The sequence below is a fragment of the Arachis hypogaea genome, chromosome 11, assembly GCF_003086295.3.
Source record: "Arachis hypogaea cultivar Tifrunner chromosome 11, arahy.Tifrunner.gnm2.J5K5, whole genome shotgun sequence".
NCBI classification, from domain to species: domain Eukaryota; kingdom Viridiplantae; phylum Streptophyta; class Magnoliopsida; order Fabales; family Fabaceae; genus Arachis; species Arachis hypogaea.
Window position 1 is genome coordinate 144,063,621 of NC_092046.1, and position 18,216 is coordinate 144,081,836.

The following is an 18,216-nucleotide window of genomic DNA, read 5'->3' on the forward strand; positions in this document are numbered from 1 at the left end:
GGCTGACAAAAGGACTGCTGATGCTGTCGGAATCTGACCTCCCTGCACTCAAAATGGATTTTCTGGAGCTACAAAACTCCAAATGGCGCGCTCTCAACGGCGTTGGAAACTAGACATCTAGAGCTTTCCAGCAATATATAATAGTCCATACTTTATTCGGAAATTGATGACGTAACTTGGCGTTGAACGCCAAGTACATGCTGCTGTCTGGAGTTAAACGCCAGAAACACGTCATGATCCGGAGTTGAACGCCCAAAACACGTTATAACTTGGAGTTCAACTCCAAGAAAAGCCTCAGCTCGTGGATAGATCAAGCTCAGCCCAAGCATACACCAAGTGGGCCCCGGAAGTGGATTTATGCATCAATTACTTACTCATGTAAACCCTAGTAGCTAGTTTATTATAAATAGGACTTTTTACTAGTGTATTAGACATCTTGGGACGATTAGTTCTCAGATCATGGGGCTGGCCATTCGGCCATGCCTGAACCTTTTACTTATGTATTTTCAACGGTGGAGTTTCTGCACACCATAGATTAAGGGTGTGGAGCTCTGCTGTACCTCAAGTATTAATGCAATTCTATTGTCTTTTATTCAAATCCCTATTATTCTTATTCCAAGATATTCATTCGTACCCAAGAACATGATGAATGTGATGATAAGTAACCCTCATCATCATTTTCACTTATGAACGCACGTGATTGACAACCACTTCCGTTCTACATGCAACAAGAGCTTGAATGTGTATCTCTTAGATTCCCCAACAGAATCTTCGTGGTATAAGTTAGATAGATGGCGGCATTCATGAGGATCCGGAAGGTCTAAACCTTGTCTGTGGTATTCCGAGTAGGACTCTATGATTGAATGACTGTGACGAGCTTCAAACTCCTGAAGGCTGGGCGTGATGACAAGCGCAAAAGAATCAAGGGATTCTATTCCAACCTGATTGAGAACCGACAGATGATTAGCCGTGCTGTGACAGAGCATAGGAACGTTTTCACTGAGAGGATGGGATGTAGCCATTGACAACGGTGATGCCCTACATACAGCTTGCCATGGAAAGGAGTAAGAAGGATTGAGTTGAAGCAATGGGAGAGCAGGCGTCCTTGAGCCATACAGTATCTCCATTCGCTTATCTGAAATTCCCACCAATGAATTTGCATGAGTATTCTATCCCTTTTATTATTTCTATTTTCTTATTTTTATTTTCGAAAACCCATAAACGGATTTAATCTGCCTAACTGAGATTTACAAGGTGACCATAGCTTGCTTCATACCAACAATCTATGTGGGATCGACCCTTACTCACGTAAGGTTTATTACTTGGACGACCCAGTACACTTGCTGGTTAGTTGAACGGAGTTGTGAATTCAACTGGTGTCACAATAATAATTTCATACAACTTAAAGAATAGTGATCACAATTTCGTCCACCAAGTCCCTCCCATCCCCGCAAAACAGAGCCTCCAGCCCCTTCCATCCCCGCCGAACAGCGCCTCCCAGCCCCTCCCAGTAGCCCCTCTCAGCCCCGCCGAATTGCGCATCCCATCCCCTCCCACCAATAACCCTAACTCCGCTTAGCCTCTCTCTAGTATCCAATCCTTTAAGCTCTCACCACCTCTCAGCGCCGAAAACTCCTCCCCCTTCCCCGCTTTCAATGCCGTCGGACAGCACCATCGCGGCGGTGCGACTCTTTTCTCTCCTTCTCCCTTTGTCGTAGCAGTTCTCTCTCCCCGTCGTCCTCCATGCACCAGAGCCGTCGTTCGTCGTCCTTCGCGAGTTCGTAGCCACTGTCGTCCTTGCGTTGTTGTAGTCATCGCAGTAGCCATTCCACTGCATCTAGAATGGGGATGCCTCTTAGTTTTCAGGTAAATTATTTGTTTTAATTTTTTTTATCTAATTAGTTGTTCTTTGTTCTGTTTTAATAATTAGTCCTATTTTTATTTTGCTATATGATTTTTGATTTCGGATTTTTGGTTCTGTTCTTTTTAATTTGTTCTTGCAGCTTTGGCAATTTGTGGTTCTGTTTGAACATTTCTGTCTGAAAATTTGTTCTGTGTTCTTATTTTTATTATCTAAGTTCATAGTGTTCTCTGTTTTAATTATTTAATTTGAGTTTGTGGTTTGGTGTTCTAATTTATGTTATTTTAATTTTAGTGTTGTTCTAATTTATGACTTTTTTTTGTAAGGTAAAGATGACTATAATTTTACATTGTCCTGTTTTATGATGAAAGCTGAATCATTTTCTTGATTTTTTTTTATCATGACATGTATAAAATGCATCCAGAGATATGCAAATCCTCTTCACTGCATTTTGATGACAATAAAGCACAAAATAGGAGCCAATAACGTATATTTGATGGATTGCTGCTGGTTGTTGACTTGTTTATTTCATTGTTGTTGACTTGCTGGTTGTTGACTTGATCCAAAACCTCCAACACTCGATAAATCATACTAAATCACTTCAAAACTTAAAAGTAATTCAACAGAATAGCAAAATAAAACAAAATAGAAGCAGTTTCAATAATTCAACAAAACTACCAGCAAGTCGACAATGAATTCTTTTTTAAGTCAAAGTCTTTACATTACAACAAACATCTTTCTTTGTCTTTTTTAACTCTTTTTTATTTTAAAATTTAATTAATTAACATGTATGGACATAAAACACAGAATAAGATTATTATTATAGAAAGTGTCGAACTTTTTATTTTGATAAATATACAATCATTTTTTTTATATAACTTAAACTTTAAGTCGTTTTCTATAATTTTTTATATATTTGGATATTGTAAGAAAAACTTTTTTAATATTGGAGTGGTGGTGGTATTTTTTTAAAGGTTTTTATTATGGTACGATCATAAAATTATATATACTGATACTTTAAAAATGTGGCCAAATAACAATATGACATGTGAAATTTATTTTCTATTTCAGCATCTAATGTTTTTTTAAAAATATATATATCATATCACTATTTTTACTGAAACACCCTTATAATATAATAAAAATAAAAATAATTTTTTTATTTAATTTTATAAAAAGACATAAATACCTTTTTTTCTTATTAAACAAAAATGATCTTTTTAAATTAATTAAACTATTTAATTTTATAATTTTAAAATATAAATTAATAAATAATTTAAAAACATATTTAATTATTCATCTATATTAAAAAAATATTTTAATACTATTGATGATCTTCAAGTAGTTTTTGATTCCTGGTTCCAACATCTAGCATGACAAATTTATTATTATTATTATTATTATTATTATTATTATTATTATTATTATTATTACAGAAAAGAGTAAAGTATCGTTTTTGTCTCCAACGTTTGGGGTAAGTCCTAAAGTTATTTCTATCGTTTTAATCGTCTTTTTTAAGTTCCTAGTGTTTTAAAATTGACTCAATGTTGTCCTGCTGTTACGGATCCGTTAACAGAATTGACGGCGGGACAAAATTGAGACGATTTTGAAACGTTAGGGACTTAAATAGGACGAAAATGTTAGTGACCAAAACGATAAATAAAAATAAATTTTAATTTAATTTTATCTTTCAATAATATTAATTTTTTACTGTACATAGTATTCAATTATTTTTTAATTACATCTAAATAAATTACACTTAATCACATTACTTTCATTTTAATTAAATTTATTTTTATAATTTTAAAGAATTTTGATATATTAGAGACAAAATGTATAATTTATATTTTGTTGTATATATATTATTTTTTTCATGATAACTAAAAATCTTTAAGAGTAAAATTATAAAAAAATATATTTAAAATGAAAGTAATATGATTAAGTGTAATTTACTTAGATGTGGTTTAAAAATAATTGAATACTATATATAGTAAAAAATTGATATTATTGAATGATAAAATTAAAATTTATTTCTACGTATCATTTTTGTCTCCAATGTTTTCGTCCTATCTAAGTCCCTAACGTTTTAAAATCGTCTCAATTTTGCCCCGCCGTCAATTCTGTTAACGGATCCCTAACGGCAGGACAATATTGAGTCAGTTTTGAAACGTTAGGAATTTAAATAGGAGGATTGAAACGTTAGGGATAACTTTAGGACTTACGTCAGACGTCGGGGACAAAAATAATACTTTACTCTTAAGAGACCAACACTTTATCAGTAAAAGAAAAATGAGTAATTTTATATTATTAAATATAATATCACACTATAAAAAATACTAATGATAATTAATTGATGACTACAAATTATAAAAATATATGGTGTGTGTAGAATGAAAATAATACACATCTAAAAATAATATTTAAAAATAATAAAAAATTAATTCAAATAGACTAAATTTATTTTATTTAATAAATTTAAATTATTTAAATTTATTTTTTATTTAAAAATTTAAATATTTTTATTATCTCACTAACTTACCTTAAAAAATTGGGAGTTCTAGAAGAGCATGGCGTCTATACATTTTGATCTAACTTGAAATGCCACTGCATTCTGCATCTGGTTTTGCGTTCAATATTTCACTATAATTTATTTCATCAAGTATGCGTAAACATTCAATGTTAACGGAACAGAACGCCTTCTTTGAATTTCAATGCTTACGAAATAGCAATGTTTGACAATGAGTCAGCACGTTCATAACTTCACATTCACATACACACCATCCCATCCTCAATTCCCATCACCCCATTTTATGCCTATAAATAGAACCCACTCCTCTCTTCATCAACCACACACTACAAAGCTAACCTCACTTATTACTATCTACTTCTCATTCCTTCCCTTAGCTTCTTAATTCACAATCATGGCCGTCTTCACTTTCGAGGATGAAATCACCTCCACCCTGCCCCCTGCCAAGCTTTACAATGCTATGAAGGATGCCGATTCCATCACCCCTAAGATTATTGATGACGTCAAGAGTGTTGAAATCGTTGAGGGAAACGGTGGTCCTGGAACCATCAAGAAACTCACCATTGTCGAGGGTCAGTAACTATTCAATTCAGTATACATACATACTATATGTGTGATAATTATGTGTTGTAAATTGTAATAATAATAATGATATATATGCAGATGGAGAAACCAAGTTTATCTTACACAAAGTGGAGGCAATAGATGAGGCTAACTATGCATACAACTACAGCGTGGTTGGAGGAGTGGCGCTGCCTCCCACGGCGGAGAAGATAACATTTGAGACGAAGCTGGTAGAAGGACCCAACGGAGGATCCATCGGGAAGCTGAGTGTGAAGTTCCACTCGAAAGGAGAAGCGAAGCCAGAGGAGGAAGACATGAAGAAGGGTAAGGCCAAGGGCGAAGCTCTCTTCAAGGCTATTGAGGGTTACGTTTTGGCCAACCCTACTCAATATTAGAACACTTTGCTCCATCTTGATATGCACTTGCTTTCTTTTGAGCATGTTTGTGTGTGCGCATGCTTCAAGTAATTGGTTTTTTCTATGTAATAAGAAAAATAAGTGTTGCTTTCTTTATTTTTTTGCTGTAGCTTTGTCTGGGCTTCATATATATCAATAAAATTTAATATCTAAGAAATTTGAATGATTATCATACCATCTAAATATCTTTTTACTCAGTAACTTATTTGCTCAAAAGTCATATTTTATCCCATTTTATATCAATAGTTTATATTTAGATTTTACTATCAAAGTATAGTATTAATTAGTATAATTATCAAATTCGGTTTCTGGTTGGATAAAAAATTATAAACCCAAAGTAGTGTTATATATGTATTATAATCTGTCCACAGGCGACACTAGTAATAATAACGATGATGATGTGATCGGTTTTCCATTTTTTTTCTGTTACATTGATATATCAAATTAAAGTGGTCTATCAACATTGAATTTAAAAAATTACCAAATCCAAATTGTACTAGTCATGGCATTAAGATAAACTTGTGTGCCCTCAGGTCCTTGAAACGGAGCCTACCTCTCGCTTTAGTCTTTCTTAGGGTCTCTCAATTGATCCAAGTCATTCTTCTCTCATCTCCTTTTTAACTCCACTAAAATTGGTTCAGAATATGATGGATATCATCTAATAGGAAGTCAGACAATGTTTGTATGGGAATTGCTTTATCCACTGTCTTAATTAGCACATTTCTTCCTCCAGCTAACAGGAGATTTTTCTCTTCTAATATTGTGCTTTCTTCTGGATTTTTTCTTTACTTACGCCAAAGGTAATCTTTTTTTTATCGTTGCACAAGTTATAGTGGTCCGAAGTAGTTATCTTGAGCTCCTATGTAGTCTATATTCATAATCTCAGCCACATATTTCCCGAGTTCAAGGGGGTGTTATTGCTAAAGAATATTGCTTATTTTTGTAGATTCACTTTCTTGCTATTTATGTTTTCATACTGCAGGAGCATAAAGAGGATGTTATGAAAGAATTTTGAAGAGGCCTTACGGAAAAGAATTTAGTCATCTGAAAAGAATAAGTGGTTCATTACTGATGGATATCTTCTATTGATGATTTAAATACCTTGATTTGTTTTGTTCTGTCTTGTGTAGCTGTGTGGTATAAAAAAAATTCTTTTGTACAAGTTAAAAAGAAATAAAGTTAAAATTTCCTAGTTAATTTAAAATAGAGAAAGTAGAGGAAAATGTTTTCTTTGAATAACGTAAACAATAAATTAAAAAAAAAGTTAATTTTAATTTTAAAGTTTAAATTAATTAGGTTTATTTATGTTTAGTGGACTTGAGATGTAGTCTATTATTTACATTGCTTACAATTTTCATTGTTTGTCTAATGGAATTATTTAAAATAACTAAAAAGTTAACCTTTCACAAAAATAAAATAAAAGATAATAAATACTAACTCCCAAATTAAAAAAAAAATATTTTTCACTAAAATTCATCCTCTCCAACTCATAAATCATAAAAAAATGCCACTTAATTCTATCATCTCTCTTTATTAAGTAAGGATTATATATTGATATTATCTTTAAATTACTTTAAATTCCAAGGTTCTTGACAGTTGTGCAATAAACAAAATTACATGATTTTTTTCTTAAAAAGATGGATGAACATTATATAAGAAAAGAACAAAAGAAAATCAGTAAGTCGATAATGGATAAATAACTTATCGCCTTCATTATAATTATTGATTTCTAGATGAACAGCTGAAGATTGAAAAAAGGGTAACTCATCATCTATAAGAAAAAACTCAAAAATAGAAAGGATGGAGGTCCGTTTTTAATTCCTTTCATTATACAACAACAATAAAATTTTGTTCCACTAGGTGGAATCCGCTAATTCCTTTCATTATAAATCATAAAAAAATATTCAACTTATTCACTTAAGTATTAGAATAGTTTTGTAAGTACCTATCGCAGCTCTCTGTGCTTTTTAAAAACAAAATATAACTCATTTCCAAAAAAAAAAAAAAAAGAAAATAAGCTCAACTTTTTTAAAGTCAATATATACATCCATCACATGATTAATACAAGAACAGAACAAATATTAAATTTGTTCAAAGTATTAGTCTTTTTTCTTCCTAACATTGAAGACAATTTTTTTATTATTATTATTATTCCTAGTCATAGGCATGTTTTATACTTAATAAACAAAAGTATATGAATGAAAATGATACACATACCTAATATGAAAACAATAATGTTTGAAAAATAATAAAAGTTTAGTTATTTAAACTTGTTTTATTTAAAAATTTAGATTGTCTGAACTAATTTTTTATTTAAAAATTTAGGCCTTTTTTATTATCTCACTAGCATTACTAAATAATGGAAATTCTAGAAGGGCGTCGTCTATAAATTTTGATCAACTTGAAATGCAATTGCATTCTGCTCTGCTTCTAGTTTTGTGTTCAATACTTGCACTATAATTTATTTCATCAAGTATGCGTAAACATTCAATATTAACGGAACAGAACGCCTTCTTTGAATTTCAATGCTTCCGAGATAGCAATGTTTGACAATTTAAAGCTTAAATTAAACCAGTCTCCAACAATAATTAATATTCTTCAGCCAAGCAGCAATGGAAAGAAAAATGAAAAATCAACGAATAACATGACCGGCGTAGCAATGAGTCAGCACGTTCATAAGTTCACATACACACCATCTCATCCTCATTCCTCATGACCCCATTCTATGCCTATAAATAGAACCCATTCCTCTCTTCATCAACCACACACACACTACAAAACTAATTTAACCTCACTTCTTACCATCTACTTCTCATTCCTTCCCTTAGCTTCTTAATTCACAATCATGGCCGTCTTCACTTTCGAGGATGAAATCACCTCCACCCTACCCCCTGCTAAGCTTTACAATGCTATGAAGGATGCCGACTCTCTCACCCCTAAGATTATTGATGACGTCAAGAGTGTTGAAATCGTCGAGGGAAACGGTGGTCCTGGAACCATCAAGAAACTCACCATTGTCGAAGGTCAGTAACTATTCAATTCAGTAGACATACTATATATGTGATAATTATGTGTTGTGAATTGTAATAATAATAATGATATATATGCAGATGGAGAAACCAAGTTTATCTTGCACAAGGTGGAGGCAATAGATGAGGCTAACTATGCATACAACTACAGCGTTGTTGGAGGAGTGGCTCTGCCTCCCACGGCGGAGAAGATAACATTTGAGACAAAGCTGGTTGAAGGACCCAACGGAGGATCCATAGGGAAGCTGAGTGTGAAGTTCCACTCCAAAGGAGATGCGAAGCCAGAGGAGGAAGACATGAAGAAAGGTAAGGCCAAGGGTGAAGCTCTCTTCAAGGCTATTGAGGGTTACGTCTTGGCCAACCCTGCTCAATATTAGAACACTTTGCTCCATCTTGATATGCACTTTTTCTTTTGAGCATGTTTGTGTGTGTGTATGCTTCAAGTAATTGCTTTTTTTCTATGTAATAAGAAAAATAAGTGTTGCTTTTCTTTGTTTTTTTGATGTAGCTTTGTCTGGGCTTCATAGTTCATATCAATACAATTTAGTATCAAAGAAATTTGAATGATTATTAATTTATTATACTATCCAAATATCTTTTTACTCGGTAGCTTATTTGCTATAAATTAAAAGACATATTTTATCCCATTTTATATCAATAGTTTATATTTAGATTTTACAATGAGAGTTTAGTATTTAACATAGTTATCAAACCCAGTCCGATCAGATAAAAAATTTAGGGCTTGTTTGGGTGAGCTTCTAAGAAAAGATCTTTTTCGAGTTATCTTTTTTTAAAAGATCTTATGGAGAAGTAAAAATAATTTTTATGTTTGGATATTTCATACAAAAAGATCTTTTTATCTATCAATTATGTTTGGGTATAACAATATAAAAGTATTTTTTTGTTTATTTATTATATGAAAAACATTTTTTTTTAAGAAAAAAGATCTTTTAAAAAAAGATGTAAATTACAGCTTTTCAAAAAAGATGTTTTTTTTTTATTTTTCTAGTGCTTTTACTTTTATTACTAGAAATTTGCCAAACACGCTAAAAAGATCTTTTTTTTAACAGAATAATAATACCCAAACAAACACTTAGTCACTTAGTCATCAATTCGAGTTGAGTTGTTACTTAAATTGATTAAACAATTAATCTAATCAAATTTAGTCATCATTAATACCGATTCGATTAAACCTAAAAACTAAAAATATATTATTTTTTATCCATGATATTTCGATTGATTAAACCTGAAAACTAAAAATATATTATTTTTTATCCATGATATTTTTATTATAAGTATTACATAAATAAATAAAATTATATTTATAAATTAAAAAAAAATTAATTTTAATATATTTTTTATTTTTAATATTATTATATTTTTTGTACAAATACTTAAAGAGTATAATAAATATGAATTAGGGGTGTACATGGTCCATCCAATATGAACCGATTCGATCTGAACCCAAAACATTTTTTACATATGTTATCCCGCAATCGAAGTGATCCAGATTTGATCCAAAAACAAAAAAAAAAAACACTTGAGAAAATACCTCAACCAAGTCTGGATTATAGTTCACCCGCTCTAATTCGATGAAGATATCGAGTTGATACAATCACTATTAAATTATTTTTTGTTTTTTTTAATTATTTTTAGTAATAAATTAGTTTTAGGATTTCTTTTTTAGTGTAGTAATATTTGCCTAAATTAATGTATATTTAATTAGATCCAACTTCTCTAAAATTATATTGTTACTTTAAAGAAAACAAATATACCATTAATTATTTTTTATTAAGATAGTAGAATTCATAAATAATAAATATTATAAATTTAAAAATAATTAAAATATCACTCTATTATTTTACTAGCATTATTACTTTAAAAAATCTTTTTTTTATTCAATTAATCTAATAACTTTTTTTATACTTCCAATGATTTTTATGAAACATAAGAACGTGCAGATAAATAGTAGACGCCGAGAGAAGAAAAAGAAAAAGGAAAAAATAATCATATTTATGTAAAAAAAAAAAAAAACCATATATATTTTTTTACTTTAAAAAAAATATATTATTTTTGATGCATATAAGGCAGAAGAAGATAACTCAGAACGCAGAGAAGAGGAGAGAGTGGGAAAAAAGAGAATGGAGGAAGCAAAAGGAGTAGTGAAGCACATAGTGGTGGCAAAGTTCAAGGACGATATTAGCCCTCAGCAGATTGAGGAACTCATCAATGGTTATGCCAATCTCGTCTCTCTCGTCCCTTCCATGAAAGCTTTCCAATGGTAAATGCTCTATACTCCTTTTCCCCTAACCTCTATATCTTACATCACTCCAATTAAGTCAAGATTAGCTTAATCAATGATTTGAGATCTGGTTAGTTAGGTTTCTCTTGAGTATTATATGTTTTCTCATCAATTTGGTGTTGTGGACTCTCAGCTTTCAGTCTTCAAATTTGGTACTGTTCAAGTCTTGCTGAGATCCTTAATTTCCTTCACTGAAATTGCGGGGTTTTGTAAGATCAAAGATCTATGATTTTCTGCATTCACGAGTCCTTTAGTGATGTTGGTACTTGGAATCATCTATTTGATTTATTTTTTGTTCTTTCCCTTTACTCATGAACTTGGAGATGACTATGGAATGATATTAAGGTTGGATTGGATAAGAGAGTTCCGCATTTTATATTCTTATTTTTTGATTCTTTGTTACTACTTCTGATTTTGTCTTTGCTTTGATGGAAAATTCTCCAAATCTTTATGTCATTACCTAAGTCAATTCCAGATGATGTCTCAACTGTGTTGATGGCAATTACAGATGGAAACAATATGGTTTCGGTTTGGTCGCACCAAAATCTGAGAGAACATGCCATTGTTAGAGCTGGCATAGTATGCTTCATGGTTGTAAATTTTGACTCGTTCGAAGCCTTTTCATATTCAATAAGTTTCTCATGGATAATTATAACAGCTGTAATGGTAATTAGATATAAAATCATTTATATGCTTCTTCTTACAAGTTAGCTTTTGGGACAAATGGTTGGTGCATGTGATGAATCAGTTCTCTCGAAAACTTCAAACTATTGGGTGAAGTATATGAATAATTTTATATCTAACAGTCACTTAGAGTAGCCTTGATGAAATAGAAGTCTGGATTCTAGTTAAAATTATGTGCTGTCATGTGATAAACAAGATTGAAGTTATCTAGATCTTTGGGAAATGTCATTTTACTATAACATCTTACTTTCTAAAGTCTAAACATGCATGTGTATTCATTTTATTGAATGTGGAATTATGATTCCGTTATTACAGGGGAAAGGATGTAAGTGCTGAGAACATGCATCAAGGTTTTACACACGTGTTTGAGTCAACTTTTGAGAGTACTGAAGGCGTTGCAGAGTATGTAGCTCACCCTGCACATGTTGAATATGCAAACTTGTTTCTTCCCTGTTTGGACAAAGTCATCGTCATTGATTATAAGCCTACCACACTTCACGTTTGATTCCAATACTACTACTACAACTATGTGAGTGTGTGTTATGCCACCATTGTTGTGTTAGAACTTACAAACAAATAAGCATGGTTTCCTCTGGGCAGCATTTGTGTACCTCTGTTATATATATATATATATATATATATATATATATATATATATATATATATATGTCAAAGTTTTTTTTTCTGTGACAATGGAGTTATTATTGTGTTGATTTTGATAAATAATAAATGAACAATGAACAATGGAGTTATTAGGGTTTAGTACACATGCTTGTGATTGAATAAATTTTTTAATATTTAAAAGTTTTAAGAATTGCAAACTACCTATCAAATACCTCAAAAAAAAAAGGATGAATTGAATAGAGTACTCATAAGTCATAACCAACTGAACCAAGTAACTAACATTATTCATATAGAAAAAGAGCAACTAATGTTCCATGAAGTAAGTAGTCTTGAATGTTTAGGCGGGCTACACCATTGATGTACAGTCTCCATTGATTTCTCCAATGGTGGAGTACACCATTCTCACCCGTCTAAAGAACCATACAGTCTTATAACTATAGAAGTTGAAGAAAGAAATCTTGTACTACTAGTTGGCCATCGGTACGGACACAAATGAAGAGAATAGGAACACAGCCACCCCCACAAAGAAAGGGTGTAAACCAGGCTTCGCACTAGGGGTGTCAAAAATCCTCAAGAGGCAGGGATTCCCGCGAGAATTGTCCCGAATGGGGCTCCAATGGTGGGGAATTTTCCTATGGGAATGGGGAGCGAAATTCTCCTAACACAGGTGCGGGGACTCGAGCGGGGATCCCATCCCATCCTCGATAATTTTCCTAATTTTTTAACTTACTAATAATCCTTGCTTTATTTTTAATATAGGGGTCTTTTTAGTAATTTCACTCATTGAAAAATCCTAATCCTATTGTTCAAGATTTTATTTTATGGACTATGATTTGCTAAGTTATATTTCTAGACTTATAATCTTGAATAAGATATATTTGTGTGTTTGTAATAATATTTTGTAATTTGTTTTTTTGTTTTTTTTTATATTTTTTAGAGTAATTGCCCAAATCAGTCCTTGAGAATTTTAGAATCGGACATTTTAGTCCCCAAGAAAAATTAATACACAGATTAATCCCCAAGGTTTTACTCCGGCAGACAAATCAGTCCCTAGTTCATTTTTCGGCAGTGTAATTACCCAAATCAGTCCCCAAAGATTTTAAAAACGGACATTTTAGTCCCCAAGAAAAACTAATATACAAATCAATTCCCAACGTTTCTCTCTATTAGACATAATAGTCTCCCATCCAAAAATAAAATAAAATAAAATTATTATTATTATTATTAATTGCACAATAATATTGTACTATATTTTTTGGACAAAAAGAATGATAAATTTATTCATTAAATTCTTTTATATATATATATATATATATATATATATATATATATATATATATATATATATATATATATATATATATATATAGTCACTCAATAATAATAATAATAAAATTATTAGAGATTATTTTAAAAAAAAAATTAAAGTTAAAATTATTTGATATTTTTGTATTTAATATAATTAAAAGATGTCCTATATATATATATATATGTTTGTATTAAAAATATGTATTAAAAGAAAATATTTTAATTTGAATTATATTAAATACATTTTTTTTAAATAGTACATCTTTTAATTATATTAAATACAAAAATATCAAATAATTTTAATCTTGAATTTCTTGTAAAATAATCTCTAATAATTTTATTTATTATTATTATTATTATTATTATTATTATATATATATATAAGAATTTAATGAATAAATTTATGATTATTTTTGTTCAAAAAATACAAAAAATATAGTACAATATTATTGTGCAATTAATAATAATAATTATTTTATTTTATTTCATTTTTGGACAGGGGACTATTATGTTTAATAGAGAGAAACGTTGGGGATTGATTTGTACATTAATTTTTCTTGTGGACTAAAATGTCTGTTTTTAAAATCTTTGGGGACTGATCTGGATAATTACACTGCCAAAAAATAAACCGGGACTGATTTGTCTGCCGGAGTAAAACCTTGGTGATTAATCTGTATATTAATTTTTTTTGGAGACTAAAATGTTCGATTCTAAAATCTTCGGGACTGATTTGGGTAATTACTCTATTTTTTATTATAATTTTCATATGAATGTTAAACATAGAGAAATAGAAAATGGGACCCGTGGATAACGCAAAAAACGCAGAGAATGAAGATAGGGACGATTATTCTCCCATAATGAAAAACGGGACAAGGACGAAGATTAATTATGGGGACGGACCGCCCCATTTAACATCCCTACTTCGCACTCAACTGAAACATTGTGGTATTGTGTTTGTATAAGATATCATAGAATGTAAATATAAACATTTAGAAAGTGTTGTCTTTCAGAATATAAACTCAAGAGCAACATGTGTCTTGTTCAATACTACCTTCTCAATTCACTCCCATCACTAAAGTGTTACAAATAATGAGTAATCGATTAAATTCTTTGTTGTTATCTAAATTGGTCCCAAAAGATTATTTTAATTAAATTTATTTTTCAAAGATTTTAAATTAATCTTATAAGTTATTTTATTACTTTTATGAGAAATGTTAGGGGTTAGTAATTTTTGGGATTTATAGTCATCAAATAGCTATTAATGAGACTTTTAATGGTGTGAGATTGGTGTAAAATTTCATCTAATGACTCACTTTTCTTTACTGGTTATATTATTGATGGCATCAAAATTTGCTAACGTGATACAATAAATAACACCACATAGCCCAAATTAAAAGGAACTTTGAGTCACTTAATATGTCATATCAGCAAACTCTGACAAGTGATGAGAAGATTAATGTAACTAATTTAAAATTTTCAAAAGATAACCCAAGAAATTAAATCAGTTGGCCTTAGCCACGCCATTATCTATAGAAGTACAAATTTAGCATGTCAATTTTTTTTAACATGTCAATTTTTTTTATTGTACTATTGTAAACAAATTTGATTATTCTACTATTTTGAGGCTTAATTATGCTAATATGATAGGTTTGATTATTCTATTGTGCTGATTTTTAAGTTAGAAATTAGTATGCATAGATCAACTTAACAGGAGTCTTAGCCGAAATTCTTTTGCCAAATCTGCTCTAATCACTACAGACAACATCTCAAAGATCTTTGTTGATTAACTCTTCTTCTCAGCAAGTGTGAATATCATCATGGTAACAATAGAATCCACATTATCCCCTTCTTCCTTTCATACAAGTCAGCCAGTAACAAGGCTAACCTTTCTCCAAATTTATTAAAAAGGCACTAATCACTTCATTTCACATAAAAATTCTAAAACAATCACTGCAACTCTTGCATCACTATTATCAAGAGTCTACAACTGTGTCAAGGTATACAAATATTCTAACTGAAGAAATGACAGTTCAATCAAATGCTAACATGTTTTGCTATGTAATAGCTTTAATAGCTGAGATGAATGATGCTTCTCAAAACGTGTCACATATCTTTCCAGGAACTTCTTGTCAGTCAGATAAAATGGTGTAGCTAAGCTAGCATCCTTCTTCATCAAACCTTTGGAGAGAAGATACTGCACAACCAAAGCCCTTGGAATAATTCTTTTTTCCAAGCTCAATCCAAAGATTACCGGCGCCACACACAGCACCGAAGGATCCCAACCAAGCTTACCAACCCAAAAGCTCATGACTGCTATGATTTTCTTCTCGGACCGAAGCATAAACTGCGCATGCTTCCTAAACACATCGGAAAACTGTTCCTCCGACCAACCCCAAGTCTTACAGGCTTCAACTTTGGCATCCCACCCGGATTTCGCCACAGCCTTCTTAGCCATCAATGCCACACTGAAATTCATCAAAGAAGGATCAATCCCTAATTTCTTCACTTCTGCCACAGTTTTCCACAAAGTAGAAGTGGATAATATAGAAGGCCTGCATTGAAACAAGCGCTTAATGTGGGAATGAGTTAAGCCCTCATCAAGAAGCAATTTCACATTCTTGCTTACATAGAAGTGACCAATGGATGCAGGGGATGAAATTACACAATTCATGGTTTTTTTATCAGAGGGTAAGAACCTCCTGATCAAATCAAAAGCAGGAACTATACTGTTCTTGAGGCCAAGAAGCAGTAATTCAGGGTAGCCAGTTACAATTCGGAGAATGTCAGAGTTAGAAGCACCTTTGGAGGCTAAAAAGTGTAACTTTGGTAAAATCCTTTTGTTAGGGTTACAGCGGAGGAGAGCCGGTACCCTAGTTGTTATTTTGGTGATTTGGGCATCTGAGAAACCGTGGGTTCTGAAAAATGCGATGGTTGAATCGGCCTTGCTGGGTCTGATGGAATTGGAACGAACCTTGAGCAATAAATTGAGAGCAGATTCTTGGGAGAATCCACACTTATCTGTGAGGCGCGATACTGGTTGGGAAGTGGTTGAGATCAAGCGTGTGTGTTGGGAAAGAAAAAGGTGGCATTTTTGGGTTGTAGATGCAAATGGGTACACAGTAGCTCTTCCTAATCGAGATATGAACATCATAAAGATAATGAAAGAGGATTCAATCAATTCGGAGAAGTTTCAGAACCAGAGATTGCGATAAAAAAGAAAAAAAAAAAACTAATCAAACCACAAACCCAACGGCAAACGCTGGATAAATCATTTGAACAAATTTAGGGGTTTTTTTTTGTATTAAAGTAAAGGTAGTGATATTTTTTAATATAGTAATTTTTTGTATTTTTAAAATTGTAAAAGGTGTACAATAATAACAATAAAATCTTGTCCCATTAGGTGGGATAGGTTACATGAATTAAACGATGTCATTGTACTCTGTCATATATTATGTTTACAGAGATCGTTTATATGTATATTTCGTTTGACCACCTCATAGATAGTCTTTGTGCATGTTTGGGCGCCATTATTTTGTTAAAAAAAGATCTTTTTTCATTGAAAAAAGATCTTTTTTTATTTTTTAACGTGTTTGGCAAATTTCTAGTAGTAAAAGTAAAAGCACTAATAAAATAAAAAAAAGATCTTTTTTGAGAAGCTGTAATTTACATCTTTTTTTAAAAGATCTTTTTTTCTTAAAAAAAAGATGTTTTTCATGTAATAAATAAACAAAAAAGTACTTTTATATTGTTATACCCAAACATAATTGATAGATAAAAAGACCTTTTTACATGAGATATCCAAACATAAAATTACTTTTACTTCTCTATAAGATCTTTTAAAAAAAGATAACTCGAAAAAAGATCTTTTCTTAAAAGCTCACCCAAACAAGTCCTTTTTAGGTCTTCCTCTGCCGTTCGTCCCTTATCCATCTTCCATTTCATCCACCCTTCTGATTGAGTGTTCTGTTGATCTTCTTCTCACATGTCCAAACTACTTGAGATGCGATTCCACCATCTTTTTCACAATGGGTGTTACTCCAATCCTCTCCCTTATATCTTCGTTTCTTATTTTATCTAATCGCGTATGACTACTCTTCTATTCTTAACATCTTTATCTCTGTCACACTCAACTTATGTTCGTGCTCCCATTTGGCCGCCCAACACTGCGTACCATAAAGCATAGCTGGTCTTATAGCAGTGTGATAGAATTTACCTTTAAGTTTTAAAGGCATTTTTTTGTCGCATATAAAATCAGATGCACTCCGCTATTTTGACCAACCTACTTGGATCTTATGATTTACATCTTGTTCAATCTCTCTATATCCTGTATGATGCACCCAAAATACTTAAAACTTTTAACTTTTCGTAGGGTATTTTCTCCAATCTTCACCTCTATATTAGGGTTTTCCCCTCTCAAATTGAACTTACATTCCATATATTCCGTCTTACTACGGCTTATGCGCATACCATACACTTCTAGAGCTTCTCTCCATAAGTTCAACTTCTTGTTTAGGTCTTCCCTTGACTCTCTCATAAAGACGATATTATAGGCAAAAAGCATACACCATGGCACAGGCTCTTGGATGTACTTTGTAAGTACTTCTAAAACTAATGTGAAAAAGTATGTATTTAAAGATGATCCCTAGTGTAATCCTATACCAACAAGAAATTCTTCTGTCACACCACCTTGAGTCTTCACACTAGTTGTGGTCTGTCATACATGTCTTTAATTACCCGAATATATGCCATCCTTACTCTCCTGTTTTCTAAAACCTTTCATAAGACTTCCCATGGCACCCTATCGTACACTTTTTTCAAATCAATAAACACCATATGTAGATCCATTTTATTATTACAATACCTCTCCATCATCCTTCTTAATAGGTATATCCCTTCGGTGG

At 31.6% G+C, this 18,216-nt stretch overlaps 4 protein-coding genes and 1 long non-coding RNA gene across 5 annotated transcripts; 4 read left to right on the forward strand and 1 right to left on the reverse strand.

Annotated features, from left to right (window-relative positions):
• The first annotated feature begins 360 nt into the window (after positions 1 to 360).
• Positions 361 to 2,250, forward strand: LOC140176465 (uncharacterized). Its single transcript, XR_011868023.1, has 2 exons — positions 361 to 1,866; positions 2,004 to 2,250. It is a non-coding gene; the product is annotated as an uncharacterized lncRNA (long non-coding RNA).
• A 1,848-nt stretch (positions 2,251 to 4,098) lies between these two features.
• LOC112723235 (pathogenesis-related protein 2-like) lies at positions 4,099 to 5,537 on the forward strand. The gene is made up of 2 exons (XM_025774501.3): positions 4,099 to 4,960; positions 5,052 to 5,537. The coding sequence occupies exons 1-2, from the start codon at positions 4,783 to 4,785 to the stop codon at positions 5,345 to 5,347; spliced, it is 474 nt and encodes a 157-aa protein (XP_025630286.1). The 5' UTR covers positions 4,099 to 4,782; the 3' UTR covers positions 5,348 to 5,537.
• A 2,577-nt stretch (positions 5,538 to 8,114) lies between these two features.
• On the forward strand, positions 8,115 to 8,983 carry LOC112723236 (pathogenesis-related protein 2-like). The gene is made up of 2 exons (XM_025774502.2): positions 8,115 to 8,391; positions 8,479 to 8,983. The coding sequence occupies exons 1-2, from the start codon at positions 8,214 to 8,216 to the stop codon at positions 8,772 to 8,774; spliced, it is 474 nt and encodes a 157-aa protein (XP_025630287.1). The 5' UTR covers positions 8,115 to 8,213; the 3' UTR covers positions 8,775 to 8,983.
• A 1,291-nt stretch (positions 8,984 to 10,274) lies between these two features.
• On the forward strand, positions 10,275 to 11,982 carry LOC112723237 (stress-response A/B barrel domain-containing protein HS1). Its single transcript, XM_025774503.3, has 2 exons — positions 10,275 to 10,678; positions 11,699 to 11,982. Exons 1-2 carry the CDS (start codon positions 10,539 to 10,541, stop codon positions 11,886 to 11,888), a joined length of 330 nt encoding a protein of 109 aa, XP_025630288.1. The 5' UTR covers positions 10,275 to 10,538; the 3' UTR covers positions 11,889 to 11,982.
• A 3,374-nt stretch (positions 11,983 to 15,356) lies between these two features.
• On the reverse strand, positions 15,357 to 15,986 carry LOC112723238 (uncharacterized). Its single transcript, XM_025774504.3, has one exon. It carries the CDS (start codon positions 15,984 to 15,986, stop codon positions 15,357 to 15,359), a length of 630 nt encoding a protein of 209 aa, XP_025630289.2.
• Positions 15,987 to 18,216: the final 2,230 nt, after the last annotated feature.

Coding starts and splice junctions, on each gene's coding strand:
- LOC112723235 (XM_025774501.3), top strand. CDS start 4,783: ATGGCCGTCTTCACTTTCGAGGATGAAATCACCTCCACCCTGCCCCCT. Junction 4,961..5,051: donor GAAACTCACCATTGTCGAGG/GTCAGTAACTAT, acceptor ATATATATGCAG/ATGGAGAAACCAAGTTTATC.
- LOC112723237 (XM_025774503.3), top strand. CDS start 10,539: ATGGAGGAAGCAAAAGGAGTAGTGAAGCACATAGTGGTGGCAAAGTTC. Junction 10,679..11,698: donor TCCATGAAAGCTTTCCAATG/GTAAATGCTCTA, acceptor CCGTTATTACAG/GGGAAAGGATGTAAGTGCTG.
- LOC112723236 (XM_025774502.2), top strand. CDS start 8,214: ATGGCCGTCTTCACTTTCGAGGATGAAATCACCTCCACCCTACCCCCT. Junction 8,392..8,478: donor GAAACTCACCATTGTCGAAG/GTCAGTAACTAT, acceptor ATATATATGCAG/ATGGAGAAACCAAGTTTATC.
- LOC112723238 (XM_025774504.3), bottom strand. CDS start 15,986: ATGAATTGTGTAATTTCATCCCCTGCATCCATTGGTCACTTCTATGTA.